Source organism: Rhamphochromis longiceps, linkage group LG16 (assembly GCF_057381845.1).
Source record: "Rhamphochromis longiceps isolate RC_006_pf linkage group LG16, R_longiceps_female_GT1.1, whole genome shotgun sequence".
NCBI classification, from domain to species: domain Eukaryota; kingdom Metazoa; phylum Chordata; class Actinopteri; order Cichliformes; family Cichlidae; genus Rhamphochromis; species Rhamphochromis longiceps.
This window is the reverse complement of record NC_140572.1, coordinates 26,426,702-26,442,587: the sequence shown is the minus strand read 5'-3', so window position 1 is coordinate 26,442,587 and position 15,886 is coordinate 26,426,702. Positions and strand designations below refer to the sequence as shown.

General features: G+C 39.1%; 1 protein-coding gene across 2 annotated transcripts in view; it reads right to left on the bottom strand.

Moving 5' to 3' along the window:
- Positions 1 to 15,886, bottom strand: part of tmem198aa (transmembrane protein 198aa) — a 42,188-nt gene that overhangs the window by 10,516 nt on the left and 15,786 nt on the right. Inside the window, exons 2-5 of one of the 2 annotated variants that reach the window (XM_085385204.1) lie at positions 14,777 to 15,027; positions 6,958 to 7,196; positions 6,196 to 6,408; positions 5,588 to 5,711 (exon numbers count right to left, since the gene is read on the bottom strand). In XM_085385204.1, coding sequence (XP_085241330.1) covers positions 5,588 to 5,711; positions 6,196 to 6,408; positions 6,958 to 7,196; positions 14,777 to 14,915 — 715 coding nt within the window. In that variant the 5' untranslated portion in view covers positions 14,916 to 15,027. The remainder of the gene's footprint in view (positions 1 to 5,587; positions 5,712 to 6,195; positions 6,409 to 6,957; positions 7,197 to 14,776; positions 15,028 to 15,886) is intronic. The other variant, XM_085385205.1, reaches the window with a different exon arrangement.

The window sequence follows — 15,886 nt, the reverse complement described above, 5'->3', positions numbered from 1 at the left end:
ACGGCATCCGTAATCACGCCCGCCGAGTTAAAACACGGGGACTCAGGTGTGTGGGGGTGTTTTCTGTGGTGAGAAGTGTGAATAAAATGGCTCTGAATGTTGATCTGTGGTCCCGCCATGCCTTATTCTCACCACAACATGTTTCTCCTATCATCAACTAGACACGGTTGAGTACTTAAATCAAACATTTTTGCTCAGACATTTCAGCGTGTTGCAGTCTGGAACATGTGACTTGTTTGTTTATCTTGGCACTAAACTGACAGACTGAAGTTACTGAATTTTAGGTACATTGAATGTTGTTTACTTACTGGGTATATATTAGTATAAGACACTTTCATTAATGTGTCTCTTATCTGTTAGCTTTTATCCTTAATTAACATATGTGGAATAAGATTAAGGTTTTGGTTGCTGTTTGAAAGTTGGAAAAAGCTTGTGTTGAAAGTGTAATGTAAACAAACAGCAATAAGCAGTAGATTAGTGATGAAATGTCTGTTCAGGTGGAAACATGAGGAACAGAGGTGTCAAACGTACATATATTCATCACTTATCTATTCATGACAAGTAGAAGTACTGAATCCTGTGTTAAAAAATACTGATTCAACTTCTTTGCTTGAGTAAAAGAGAAAAAGCACAGGCTAGGAAAAATTACTCAGTAATAAAATTTAAAAAATCTCTTTAGAGGACATTTCTACCGGCTATGTATTTATTTTGCTTTTATTTATTCGTTTTTTTTTGCCAAGTTAACTGATACTTGTGTCATATTAATATCACAATGAAGCGATTGACAGGAACACAAAGTTTATTTCAATTTAATTCAAATTCTAACAAAAGTACTCAGCTTGCACAGCTGTTATGTGGAGCACAATCAGAGAAAAACAAAGGGAATTAAAAAAAAAGTTCTATTTGCATTTGCCTACATTGCAGATGGGTGGTTTTGCCTCCACATTAAACAGGAAAAATGAGACAGTCTGGGGTTAAAGTGTGATTCAGCAGGTGTGGAAACCCCAAAATCAACTGTAGTGGTTCAGCGAAAACAATCACAGTAATGTCTATGACAAGCTTACTATATTTAGTTTATGGCTGTAATTAGCTGACCTGTGTTGCTGATTTTTGAGGATTTAGCTAAATTTAGAAAGATATAAGCAAATGTTTAACGAGACATCATGACTGATTATCATCTTTCAGCTACTATGATGTAACCTAACACTGACCATGAACACCACAACTACCCTACCCAAGTCCAACGTAGCGCAGAAAACTAACAATGTAGTCTGCACTAAACTGACCAGCATTTTTCATGGAATCTTTGAATAACTCAAAGTTATTATACTCAAAGTTATTTGCAAGACATTTTAAAATATAAAAACACAATTTCATGCATCTGTTCAAAAAAAAGCCTGACTTGAATGACAACATTACATGTACGATTGAAATCACAAGTTTATCAAAGAAACACTGAGTAATTCTTAAATTAAAAAAACAACAACTCTCTTCTTCTTCTCCTGTTCTGCTTTTCTCTGTCTGTGAAATGCAGATGCTATACCTTTAGCTAAAAGACACATCTTGTAACAAACTGTACAGAAAAACTTTGGCTGTTTCCTGGTATTTGTTGAACTGTAAGAAATGACTGCACTTAAAAATGTTGCTCCCTTTTTTCTCACTCCTCTGCTGCAGCGCTAGCTAGGTGCTGAAGTACTGCAACAACAACCTTCTGTACCAAAAACAGCTTTTCAAATCATTCCAGGATTTTTTTTTTAACCTCAGAAAGGCTGTAAATGCGTAAATTATGTTTATTCCTCTTTCGTCTGTTTGTGTGTGATAAGCACCGGTGATTGATGCACCAATGGGAGTGCCTTTAGGATTGTGTTCCCTCCATTTAGGTTCAAATCGCTGTGATGCGAAACAATTACTTACATCAAATGTCTAAAACCTAAATTAACATGTAGGGAGTAAAAAGTGGAGATGTTTGTGTTTAAATGTGTGGAGTAAAATTAAAGTACAGGTACCTGAAAATTCTGCTTAAGTAGAGTAACAAAATATGCTTACTTTGTTACTTTCCACCTTGGGAAATAGTAGCAGATCAAACCAAGTGAGTTGTGAAATGACGAGCATAACATTCTCAGATAAATGCATTTTCATTAAATTTGCACTTTAAAATTTGGTTTATTTCACACAACACACGTGACACAGCAGAGAACTGTGACGTTACACACCATGAGACTCACTAATCCATGATGGGATTAGACCAACACTCCACGTGCATTAATGTGCCAGATTTGACAGCGCGTCATTGGGTGTCTAGCACACTTAAAACTGACTGAGTCAGGGGGTGACTCAAATATCTTGTGCAAATACGAATGAAGGCGCATGAAGAAATCCACGATACTGATACACAGATGTCTGCCACTGCCATCCCTCTGGACAAAGATAAGGCTCTTGTGATTTGAGCACAAGCTCAATTTGTAGACTTTGCTTCTGCTACAATGCAAGCTTGTGTGTTAACGTACTGCACGCGCACTGAGACGGAAGCTGTTTTGACAGGGTCATGCCCTGTCAGTGTCCTTTGTGGAGGACATACAATCGTTGTGTCTGCCTAATGTTATCCATGTGCTAAATATAAAATAACAGAGTTAGCAGAGATGTTGCTTCAGCTGCACTGTCCTAAGGGAGAGGAAAAAACTTAACCCTTGACCCAACAAGGTGTCAAACAAGAATCTGTCACTGAAATAACTGCACATCCATCTTCTCCAGTGATAACATGGTGCACATAAGTCACTCACTGTTCACTAAAATCAATCCTGGGGGGTGCTATTATTAGAGGCAGTATCTTAAGAGAGATTTCAGCTATCAGGTAAAGCAGGAGGTTTTCCCAGAGCAATTAGAACCAATGGTAAATCCTACCGAGGTATCAAGAGTCCACAACAGATGTTAGTTGACTGATACCTATCAGAAAGCACTTAACCAAATAATGCAGAAACTGCCCTCCTCCTAATGCTTTTTCGCATTTTAAAAGTTAATAGATGGAGTTAGTTTCTTATTTACCAACATCTGGAGGTCTGTATGAGGTCTGAGATTGTCTTCATGACAAGCAGATAATTTGCCTGTGTACCAGGTAGCAGAAAGAAGCAAGGGCATAAGGGAGCAGACCTCTTTCCAGGCATTCCCATTATGGCCCACTGCTACTGATGGATAATTGCACTTTCAGCTATGACAGTGCAAGAAAACTGCCATGGCGCCAGGGCTTGGGTACTATGATGATGTGGGTTTTGTAGCCACCAGAATGACAACTAGATTCTCCTTCTGACTGTGCTAGAAAAAAGAAACCAGGTAAACTGGGGAAAATGGGTAAAAGGGAAATCTGAGCCATGACTAGGGATGGGTACCGGTGTCGGTTCTGACATAAATGGTAGTAACCAGACCGAAAAGCAGTGCACATTTCGGTGCTTTATTTCGGTGCTTTTTTTTTCTTGAAATGTCATACACTTTGGATTCTAACCAATCATTTTACCTTTGCAAGCGTAGTAGGCGTGCCCAGGTATGTAGATTATTTTAGAGCAGAGCTACAGATTAAAAATGCCCTAGGCAAAGCGGTCAAAGTCTGGCTGTACTTTACAGCAAAAGATGCAAACTCAGCAGCCTGCTTTAAGGTGATACTGTGCAAAGGAGGTAACTCCTCGAATCTGATGAAACACCTGGCAACGTATAGCATTTTGTTAAAAGCCGAGAAATGCGCCGTATTTGATAGCTTGCTGCGAGACCTCACACCGGGCACATCTACTGCGGGTGGGTTGCCTGTTATCGGACCCGGAGTTAGCAACATCCCCCAAAAACCTGAAGAGGAGAGTCCTGGCCCCTAGCCCTGCCAGTGTAGCAGAAATGATGACTCTCTGCGTGAGTAGCTTAATGTTGTTCGTGTGTTATTTACGTTGAGTAGGCTAACCACGTTATTACATTAATGCACGTAAGGTGAACTAGCAAACACCGTCGTGGTTACATGCGGCTGTCTTCTTGTTTGATGGCAGATACTCCCTTCACCATGGCCAAAAAGGCTAAAATGACCAAAGAAAAAGTGGAAAACAGCTAAACATGAGAGGTTTTTGGACAAAATTGGTGTTTTTTCCATTGATTAAGCACTGCTTCCAGCCAAGAGTGATGCCATAAATCCCCTATAGCTGCAGAAAAGGCTAACGTTATTATCTTTTTACAAAAAAACAGCTAAACATGAGAAGTTTTTGGACAAAGTGTGTGTTCTCCATTCTTTAAGCACCGGTTCGAGCACCGTTTAAGCACCTGCACCGTTTCAAAAGTACCGGTTTGGTACTGGTATCGGATAAAACCTAAACGATACCCATCCCTAGCCATGACTAGTGAGAGAAGGCAACATCCAGTGAAGGGTTGTCTTATATGTTTACAGAGATCTGAATTACTCTTTTATTTCATGGTAAACAAATCCACTTCTTCCTTCTCAGATTTGTCCAAAAACATCTACACAATGTATAGAAATCAAATTCCCTTTAATGTGTGAGAGACATCAAGTCTCCTGCAAGGATCTGTACTTCCATGATGTGAACCACTCTGATGAACAGCGTGAGATTTTGAGGCTGCAGCAGCAGGCTACTGGCTATTTCAAACAAGCCTACTGTGTATGCAATGCACACTGCTGCCATCATGTTGTCTGTTCGTACTACAATATGTCTGGTAGACAGCTACTGAAAGTTTTTGTGGAGAGAATGATACTTCCAACAATTTCTTCAAGAGCTTGAAACTAGCAAATACTTCATGACTTGGAGAGATATTCTGATTTCCATATACTCATATACACAACTCATATATGTAGTTCTCTTAAACGGGATTCCTTGATGACAGTCAAACATGGCATTTTCCAAAATGCCATGTATGACTGCAGATGAGAGAGATGAACACTCTGCATTCATCTTACATATTATACTAATCTCTGAGAATCCACATACAGTACGTAATTATGTCACCTAATGGTTTACAACATTTTAAAATCTCTGAAAAGTTATGAACCTTTCAGAAGTTTCTAAATAAATCTCTTGAACAAGCTCAAGTTTACCAAGGCAAGACTAACATAGTGACGCAGATCAAAACGCCAGTGCCAAACCAACATCCGTGACGTCCGCCTTTGTTGGTGATTACATGCTGTGACAATGGATAGTATATTATTCACTTAAAAATTATTTTATATAACCTACTGCCTCATCACCCCCAACTGGTCGGGATAGATAGCTGCCCTTCCTTGGGCCTGGTTCTCTGAAGGTTCCTTCCTGTTAAAAGGGTTTTTTCCTTCCCACTGTTGCCAAGTGCTTGCTCAAAGGGTCATTTGGTTGTTGTGGTTTGTCTCTATTGTTGTAGTGTCTTTATCTTATAATATAAAGTGCTTTTAGGTGACTGTTGTTGTGATTTGGTGCTATATAAATAAAAAAGCTTTGAGGACAACAAAATGAATAACAAACTTAAACTTGGCTGGAAATTCCTCTGGCAAGATGCAAAAAACCACAAACATTGAAAGAGATTCTCAGTCTGCTCTGGTGAGTTTAGTTGTGTATAAAGCAATAACACTCACCCTCTGTGTGAGAAAATCCCTCTGCAGTGACTTTCCACTGAATCAGCACTCCGAGGAGTGCCAGGACAGGCCACACCCCCATGATCACCCAAGTAAACCAGCACACTGGCTTCTTGGGATCCACCTGCAAAAAATACAGTTCCAGTGTCAGTTATATCCTTAACTGCTGATCAGTTAAAGAATTTATCTTCTCCATTTCCTCCCAATTTTAATGATTTTTTTCTGTAAGCTTTTTCTTGCCAAGTGAGCACAGAGGGTGTGCAGACTTAGTGCAAGTCTTTAAGCCAGCTGAGGCAATTATTTGATATATGCTCTATAAATACAATTGATATGACCTGGCAAGGCCTTTATCGACATTCCGCACTTGAAGAAAAGTATTTGTAGTCCTGTTTCTACTAACAAAAAGAACACACCCTTTTTCAAAATATGTTTTACATCTCCTTTTAGTCTGACACACATATCACTGGAATATGTGTTTCAGAATATGGACTATGTCAGAATTACATATTGCATAACAGACAAGTTTTTTAAATAACTTTTATAATATCTGTCTTTCTCACAAACATGTACTCGGAAAGATGCACAGAAGCATACCCTGATGTTCTTACCTTGAGTCTCTCATAAACGTAGTGTACCAAAGCGAACAGCTCTATAAAATAATCCACGGTTACGGTTATGATGGCAGAGCCAAATGTGGCAGTGGAGAGGGTGACAAAGCAGCGCTGCCACTGTAGTGTGAGGACAGCAAATAGTGTCCCAGAACCCAAGAGAATACCCAGAGGAACCCACACTGTTCTGGGGTGGTAGAACTCCTCCATGACCTAAGAGAGACAGGAAAAGTGTTCCATTTTGCTTTTTTGTATGTGAATCAATTTGGGATCATAATCTAAATGCTATTTCAGAGTTAAGAAAAAAATAACCCTACAATTGTACAATTTTACAAAACCTACATTTCCTCAAAACTCACTGCAGAAGTGGCACATGGACAAATATAGACCTCTAAATTTTGGTGCTGAGATTGCAATGAAACAACTGGGCACATTTTCATGAAACTTGTTGGAGGGGAGAATCATGGGAAAAATAACCCGGGACATTTTTGTGTGGATTGTTCCAGGAAAATATCTAAACATGCATGATGGATTTGTTGACAATGTCATGTTTTCATGTATAGTTTATTTTACAAAAATTACAGATACATAGTAATGGCATGCAGTTAATTTATACACCTTTACTCTATAGACAATGAAAACTACTTTCTTATCCTTAGCTCCAGTGTTATTCATGCAATATAAGTAATACTGATATATCAAATGCATGTATTGTTTAATAATTTGGCTTACACACATAATTCTTAAAAATAGGCAAATTACCACCAGTGATGCAACTCCAACCAGCAGGCCCAGCAGCAGGCCCACCATGAACAGCCCCACACTGCGAACCAGCATCGTCACCAGACCACACAGGGTCCCGATGCCCAGGCCGATGCCCACGGACGCCTCCACACTCAGCTGAGTGTCCATCACCCTCTCCTTATAGCATAGCATGAAGATGACCACAGAGCCAAACATTAGGCCTGTTAGAAACAACACGGCCTTGAAGCATCGATAGCCTGGAGGACAGATGGAAAATAAACCAATGTGAAGATATGACCAGCATACAAATGCATAAAATCTACACACAAGCCTGAGGGGAAAAAAACACAGAATTTAAACACATCAAAGTGACAAGATGAGACACAAAAAGCAACAGTACAGTTCAACTTCAGGGGTCTTCAGTTTGAAACTATGGAGCACGTGTAGTGCACATCAATGAAGTGTGAGCAATCTGAAAACAGCAGCAGAAGAGGTCCAGAGATGCATGAAATTCCATCTCGTCAGGTTTTCTTACAAAACTCAAGGTTTTAGTTTAATTAAGTCTACAATTTCCCTTTTTAAACTGAAATCTGGTATCCTATACTTGAGTCAAAAAAACATGTCCAATTATGATTACATTAATTTAATATTTCTGTGAGTGAGACTCAAGAGAAATACAAATAGAAAATGCAGCACCTCCAAATCTGAGGCCATGGTCCTCGGCCAGAAAAGGGTAGAAAAGAAGAGTGCCCACTCCCGGGTCAGGCAGGGATGAGTTCCTGCCCCAAGTGGAGGAGTTTGAGTATCTCGGGGTCTTGTTCATGAGTGACGGGAGAAGGGAGCGGGAGATCAACAGATGGATTGGTGTGGCGGCCGCAGTGATGCGGATGCTGTACCGGTCTGTCTTGGTAAAAAAATAGCTGAGTGTAAAAGCGAAGCTCTCAATTTACCGGTCGATCTACGTCCCTACCCTCACCTATGGTCACGAGCTGTGGGTAGTGACCGAAAGAACGAGATCGCAAGCGGGTGACTGGCCTCTCCCTTAGAGATAGGGTGAGAGGTTCGGCCATTTGGGAGAGGCTCAGAGTAGAGCCACTGCTCCTCCACATCGAAAGGAGCCAGTTGAGGTGGTTTGGGCATCTGACAAGGATACCCCCTGGGCGCCTCATGGGTGAGGCATGTCCCACCGAGAGGAGGCATCGGGGCAGACCCAGGACCCCTGGACAAGCTGGAGGAGGTGGCTGGGGAGAGGGAGGTCTGGGCTTCTCTGCTGCCCCTGCTCCGGATAAGCGGAAGAAAATGAATGGACGGATGGATGATTGTAATAAAATACAGATTTTTTTTTTTTATCTCTATTGTACTTTTTTTTGTAAACTCCTCATGTTTTGCAAAACAAACCTGTACATAATGGAGGGAAATGGAGATCATTTTTGGATTCAGCACCCTAAAAAACATCAAGTTTACCAAAAATATCCCATGCAGCTGAAAAAAAAAAAAAAAAAAAAAAAAAAAAAAAAAAAAAAAAAAAATATATATATATATATATATATATATATATATATATATATATATATATATATATATATATATATATATATATTTGCAGACCTGTGAAAACCTTTTGGTTTCCAAATTTTGATTCTTCTTAATTTGAACATGAACTTACATTAATTATTGTGTTATCTGTCTTCATCATTGGCCACACTTACTGAAAAATCTAAAAGCTATAGACTACTTTAAAGAACATTGATTTAGTGAGACATAAACATTTACAGCTGCTGATGGGATGGATGATGCCATGACTGTGGCAGAACAAAATTACATTTTTAATGGAACAGTAAAAACCATTAGTGTATATCAGCAGTAAGTGCCACAGGTATTTGTTTCCCGATTTAACATTTTGCTTTGGTTCTGTAATTACACCGCACTGTTTTCTCCATTCAGCCCAGTGATTAACTATACGCTGTTTGTGGTTTTGCAAATGGCTCTTGAAATTAAAAGGATCTTATCGTATTTCATTTGAAAAGATAAAATATGCCAGGGAGAAAGCATAATGAACAGAGAAAAAAAAAAAGATAAACAGCAACCACGCTATGGTGGGCAAGAAAGAGAGAGGCACTTCCTCTCCGCAGAATGGTGAGAAGCGATAAACTCGCTCTATAAACATTTATGAAATTGCTTTAAAATATGATCATCATCATATTACTAAAGGTCATCCACATTCATTAGTCAGCAGGCTCGCTGAATAGAACAGCTGCTCTTTCCCCCCATATGTTCCCTCTTGTCCTTCTTGGCTTTCTTTCCATCTTAAAGTGTTTTGACTCAATGAAAACAAAGAAAAAATACTCTGAAAGATTAAAGGCTCGTCTTATCAATAGTTTAAATCTCCTTGTCGTGTTTCTATGTTTATTAACGTTTGTGTCCCCCTTTATGTCGACTCAGTAGCTCCGTCTCTCTGACTGGGCTCTGTCTCGAGGGGACCCAACGTCAGATTGTTATCTTTGTGTAATCAGGCATTGCACAGCTGAGTCAAACAATGCTCCTCTTCTCATCCTAACCACCATCCGTGCTCCTCCCCCCTTGTGACCATACCTCATTTATTTGACACACTTCTTGTAGCTTCCTTTATTCCTTCCCCTCTGTCGTGTGTGTTTTCCTAGATACCTTTCAGTTGCTGTGTGCAGTGAAAGCCACTGTATTCATCACAGCTGTTTGCACTTCTTCTGTAACAGAATGCCTCAAGGGGTACAAGTCCTGACACGGAGTAATTCAAGCATTTCCATAACATCTACAGCTAGCAGAAAATGTGTTTGGTCAGCAGCTGTCACAAATCCGCAACAATATTCTTTCATATTTGATGGTCCCCATAAATCAGCAAACAAATTCTAAAATAAATTGTTTTTCCTTTACTTCTGCCATCTTTTCCTCTTCTTTCCCTTCATTAGGCTGCTATCCTTTCAACAGTTCTGCTGCTGCACCTTTTTCCCCATCCCTCCCACTCCCTTCATTCCTCTTCTCTGCTCTCCCTACTTTCCCTCCATCAAACCCTCCCATCTGTTCACGCATGTCTTTCGACATTTTTCTCTGCTTCATCCATCTTGTTCCAATAACATCACTCATCATTTCCACCACAACTTTGTAATTCTGACTCAAATAAATGACAGCTAACCCTTTCTTCCTAACTCATTGGAGGTAAACTAAATTCTGCAGTACCAAGAGGACTTTATCAGCAGGGAGAATCAATCTTCCTGCTGATAACGGTTTTCTTCATATTGTTCAAATGTGACTGCGGGGTTTCCAAGAAACATCAACAATATGCTCTGCATCTCATTTGCAGAAGAGTGATTATAGCTCCGAGAGTGACAATGCATGGAGTCAAAAAGAGAGACAAACAGACTAGTAGGACTGAGGAGGTAAAGAATTTGAAGTAAAATTATGCTGTCGTGTATTTGATGTCTCTTATTTCTTGCTGTTGATTTTTTTGGCAGGATGTAAGAAACGATTTTTGGTGACACCTTCGATCACAGCCAGCACCATGCAGCATAATAACAGTATACACTTTTATCCTAATATAAAAATAAGAACATGTACCTGTACCGTATGCAAAAATTTTGAAACAAGGACATCACATTTTGGATTCTTACTAAATGAATGTGACATTTAAAAAAAAAAAGAGTGATGACTTCTGCAGCAGTTCTTTATACACATTTCAAAGGTTTTGAGCTAGTCTTCAGGAAAAGTTCTCCAGGCTTCTTGAAGGACATTCAGAGTTCTTCTTTGGATACTGAATGCCTTTTGTTCCATTCTTTGTCAAAATGATCCCACATTAAATAAGTAACAAGTTGCTTTATCTGTAGATGCAACACCAGTTCCTCCCTTGAATTAGGTATGTTTTTTATGTTTGAAAGATTCATTGGTCAGTCTTAAGTTAAAAAAAAATAGATGTAAATAAATAAAAAGGTACTTAGAATGAACTGAAAAACAGCCATTTTTCAGTTAAAAGCTTTAAAAGACCTTTAGAAAGCCTAATGAACTATCGCTCGAGGCCACTTTAAAAACAATACAATAAAGTCTGGCTCCTTGTCAGAAAATATAAAGAAATGATGGGCAAATTGAGACTTTAAATCTTACAGCAGTGCTTTAAGATTGCAAAACAAGGATCGCAATGCAATTTGTTTTCACATTTCTTTCAAATTGAACTGTATAACTAACCAGTAAGGAGTTATGCTTACAATTAGTGGTTCAGCTTAGGTTGATCAGAAGAGTCATTTGCCCCTCCCAAAAAAACGCCAAAAGTCTGCTCTTGCAATATCTTTGAATAACAGTGTGATATACCCCTTTTTAAATAAAAGAAACATTATGTGTTTGCTGTCAAATTTCTTAAAAAAAAAAATCCCAGGGAGCCTGACTCACACTAGTGTATTACTGGTGTATACAGTGAATGTTAATGCCTTTTATGTGCTCTCAATCCCTCCTTGTGCATTTGCACGCAACGAGCCTTCTCAGAGGTTCAACATATTCAACATACATCAATATTCATCCAAAAAACAGCATACAGGTTGTTCTGGGGCTCTTGCAGGTTGGGGCAGCTGCTCCCTGATTGCACCTGACATCTCCAATCGACTGTCTGACAGACGCCAGGTGGTCAGACTGGGCAGCATCACCTCATCCCCCATCACACTGAACACTGGTTCAGTGTGATGGGGGTCAGCGCCCCCCATCAGCGCCCTGACCCACTGGTGTCAAGACAACCATCTCACCCTCAACGTCGCAAAGACAAAGGAGTTGATAGTGGACTTCCGGAGGTGCAGAGAAGTACACACCCCCATCACCATCAACGGCGCTGCTGTGGAGAGAGTGAGCAGCTTCCGGTTCCTTGGAGTACATCTGGCTGAGGATCTTACGTGGTCAGTACACACAAACAAAACAGTGAAGAAGGCGCAGCAGCGCCTCTTCTTTCTCAGGAGACTGAAAAGATTCGGCATGAGCCCCCGCATCCTCAGGACCTTCTATCACTGTACCATTGAGAGCATCCTCACTGGATGCATCACCACCTGGTATGGCAACAGCACCGCCTACAACTGCAAAGCTCTCCAGCGAGTAGTGCGGTGCTCTGAACGGATAATTGGAGGTGAGCTTCCCTCCCTCCAAGACATCTACAGGAAGCGCTGCCTGAGGAAAGCGGGGAGGATCATCAAGGACTCCAGTCACCCCAGCCATAAACTGTTCAGACTGCTTCCATCAGGAAGGAGGTTCTGCAGCATCCGGTCCCGTACCAGCAGACTGAGAGACAGCTTCGTCCACCAGGCCATCAGACTGCTGAACACGTCATAGACACCTCAGCTTCACTACTGGAACTTCAACATTATGCACTCCATACTGTATATAAATGCCACTTGTTTTGCACATTTTCAACTCTGTATATTTTATATATTTTATTATTATTATTATTATTATTATTATTGTTATTATTGTTATTATTATTATTATTATTATTATTATTATTTTTACTATTTAATTTGTAAAAATGTGTATACACACACACACACACACACACACACACACACACACACACACACACACACACACACACACACACACACACGTAGGAAAATATTTAGTATACACATCCAGAAATGCATACACTATTATATATTGTACATATATTTATTAGTTTCAGGTTGGCCATTCTTGTATTTTGCTCGTTTGTGTTGTTGTGTTTGCACATCTCTGTTGCTTGTGGGGCTCGCACACAAGAATTTCACTCGCATGTGCTGTGCCAGTGTGCCTGCACATGTGATGTGACAATAAAAGTGATTTGATTTGATTTGATTAATCCAGACAAGGGGCTTCTCTGCTTAAAATCCTATAGATCTGCCTACAGCACCAAAACTTTATTTACTATCCTAGTGGCAACAATCAAATGCAGATCAGGCGCATAATAATTTTTTTTTTTTCTTTTAAGCATGAAATATGGCTCAATACACAAGTTTGTGTTCTGCAAACTTTCGTAAATCATATAATTTGCTTCAAATTATTCAGGTTAAAAAGGGAAAAAAACCTCCTAAAAATACATATGTAATGAGACCTGCCACAAAAATAAACATGCCTCTGCTTTTCAGTCACTAAATTGACACTGTGTGTTTCCTGTAAATACTGACAGTAGTTTATCTTTTGTTTATTTGTTTTTTCATTGTCAAAATAGATTTTCCACCGGCTTACAAACAGACCATTTCTAAATCTGACTCCAATTTCATGTGTTTTCTTTGACTGGATATTGACCATGCAAGACTACCAAAAAAAAAAAAAAAGACAACCTAAATCATTTCAAGGATTTCATACCAGAAAATATATCTATGTTGGATAAATTCTTTGTTTCACCGGCAGCTGCACGTTTCAGGCTTAAATACACACCTGTGAATTTGAGGAATTACTCCTTTATTGTGTTGTGTGATTTCATTTGTCTGTACACAAAACACTGTATGCAAAAGTAAGATCACCTCTCCTATGGAAGAAAGAAATCATTGTGGAAAGGTTGATGGATATCACATCACATCAATATCAATAAATGCATAAGAAAAGTGTCTTCTCGGGTACAGAAAGTACAGAAAAATCCCAGTTTAGTAGGCTATGCATTTGATCTTATGTGTATTCATTCCTACAGGCCGTGCCAAACTATCATTAACTTGCAGAAAGCAGAGAAGATGAAAATTTCCGGCACTTAAATGAAAAAAATAGCTGCAAGTGAGTATTTCTCACATTAATCATTCCTTTAGATAAACAGGGAGATTGCTTTACCCTGATTATTTATTGATTACACATTCCTGTAATGACTTTGCATCCAAACTAATTAGAGTGACCCCTCACTTATGATCCAATAAAATGCAGTCTCTCTCTCTCTGAGCACAAAACTAAGCCTCAATAAGGACTTCGTTCTTTAATGAATGGACCTGTGCATACAGTATGAGTCCAGACATTTGAAGACACAGAGGAGATTAAAAAAAACACACAACAGGAGGTCTGCTGCCTTTTTGGCACGGCACTTTTTATTAATTGCAAAACTTTGTGCAAGTTTAAAAAAAAATCAGTATTCCTACAACTTTTAGTTAAAAGAAAAAGAAACATGACTTAGAATAAGAAGCGGAATGACAGCATGTTTTAGTCTGATCGCGATCGCTTTAATATCTGGATTTTACTTGAGCTCAGTCCACGCTGTGTGTTCGCCATGTTTTAGTGCAACTCATTAACCAAAGTGAAGCAAAAACACACACCCACTAAAGTCACAGTAGTCTTTGCTGCTGTATGAGAACTCAATATTGACTCACAGAGTCAGAAACAAGAGAACTACACTGTAGTGCCCTTAAATCAATAATATACATAGACCAGCAGAGCAGGATGAACTGAAAATGATGAGTAGGGATTTCATGGGGTTTTGGCACCATGCTTTAGCAATTTTTTAATCAGCGTTTGTACATAAAAATAAATTGACTCGCAACGTTTCCATTGTTATTACTGCTGCTGGCAGATGGCCACACAGAAGGGCTCTAGTCTGTATGCAAGAGAGTTGCTTTGAGGTAACTTAGAATTAGAGCATAATGGATGAAAGAAAGTCATATATTGATCTTGGATACATTTTAAGATGATTCTATCTTTATAATATTGGAGGTTTACTTTGACATTTCCAGCAATTTGTAACCTTGCTGTCTTTTTTTCTCTCTTTTTCCATAAACTAATATAATTGGCTGTTCAAAGTGCTTCATATTTAAGATAGAAACTGCTATTAAAATTTTCATTAATGTTGATTTCTTTCTTTCTTTCTTTTTAGTTAATCACTTACCAAAGAAGCAATAGATGATTCCAAAGAGGCAGCACATGGAGCAGACCACAGAGGGCACAATCTCATATCTCCTCTCAATCTCCTGGTCACACCTCAGCCCCACCTCAGCCAAGCCAAACAGCTGGCTTGTGGAAGTCATGGTGGATAAAGTGGAGGCGACGGGGTCTAAAGGAGAGAAGAGGGTAGGGGGAAGGGATTGAGGGGGTTTGAAGGAATTTCTGGATCAGTGGGCCTCACCCACGGAGACGTGTCTAAGGGCGGGACAGAAAAAAAGAATGATGGAAAGAGAGGGCAACAGTGAGAAGGGATGAGGAAAAGAAAGAGAGAATTATTATTGATTGTTCATTTTAAGTACTCAGCTCTGAGTGCTGACTATACACTAAGCATGCTCCATATTTCTGAAAAAAGAAACATCTCAGCACAACCATGAGTACTGCTGCAGATAAAATGCAATTCAGCCACTATCATTCACTTGGCTGTACAGTATAAAGTTCGACCAGTTGCAGGAGCTATGCAACACACACACATATTCAAGTTGTTGCCATGGAAAAAAACAACAGAATGAATTTGCATAAATTTGCATGGCGTGGGAAATTTGCGACACAAGTAAGAGGCTGTTTGTAGACCTCTTATTTGTACGCCAGAGCTAAGGTTTACGAAACGATTAATGTAAAAACCCCTTAATAATTTCACATCAGTGCTTGTGCCTGCACTCTGCCACTGATCTGTTCACTCACTGAAATATTACATGAACTCTTCTCTAAAACCATTCATTCTGCGAACATTTCACATGACCTAAAAGAACAAATATTCCTTGTTTTCAACAAATACTCTGTGTTGTAACTTTTTCAGATATTCTACTGGGCTTTTAAACCATTTACCCAGGTTAAGAATATACCGATCCTGTAACACCTAAATCTAAAATTAGTATTTTAAGTAACCAAATTTATGATTTAATGAAAATAAAGATTTTTGTAGATTTAGGTATATATTTCTCTGACATAGAAAAACAAGTTGATAATTCACAAAGTCCATACTTCAGTATAACAATATAGTGTTGAACAGAATAGAATAGAATAGAATAGAATAGAATAGAATAGAATACAATAG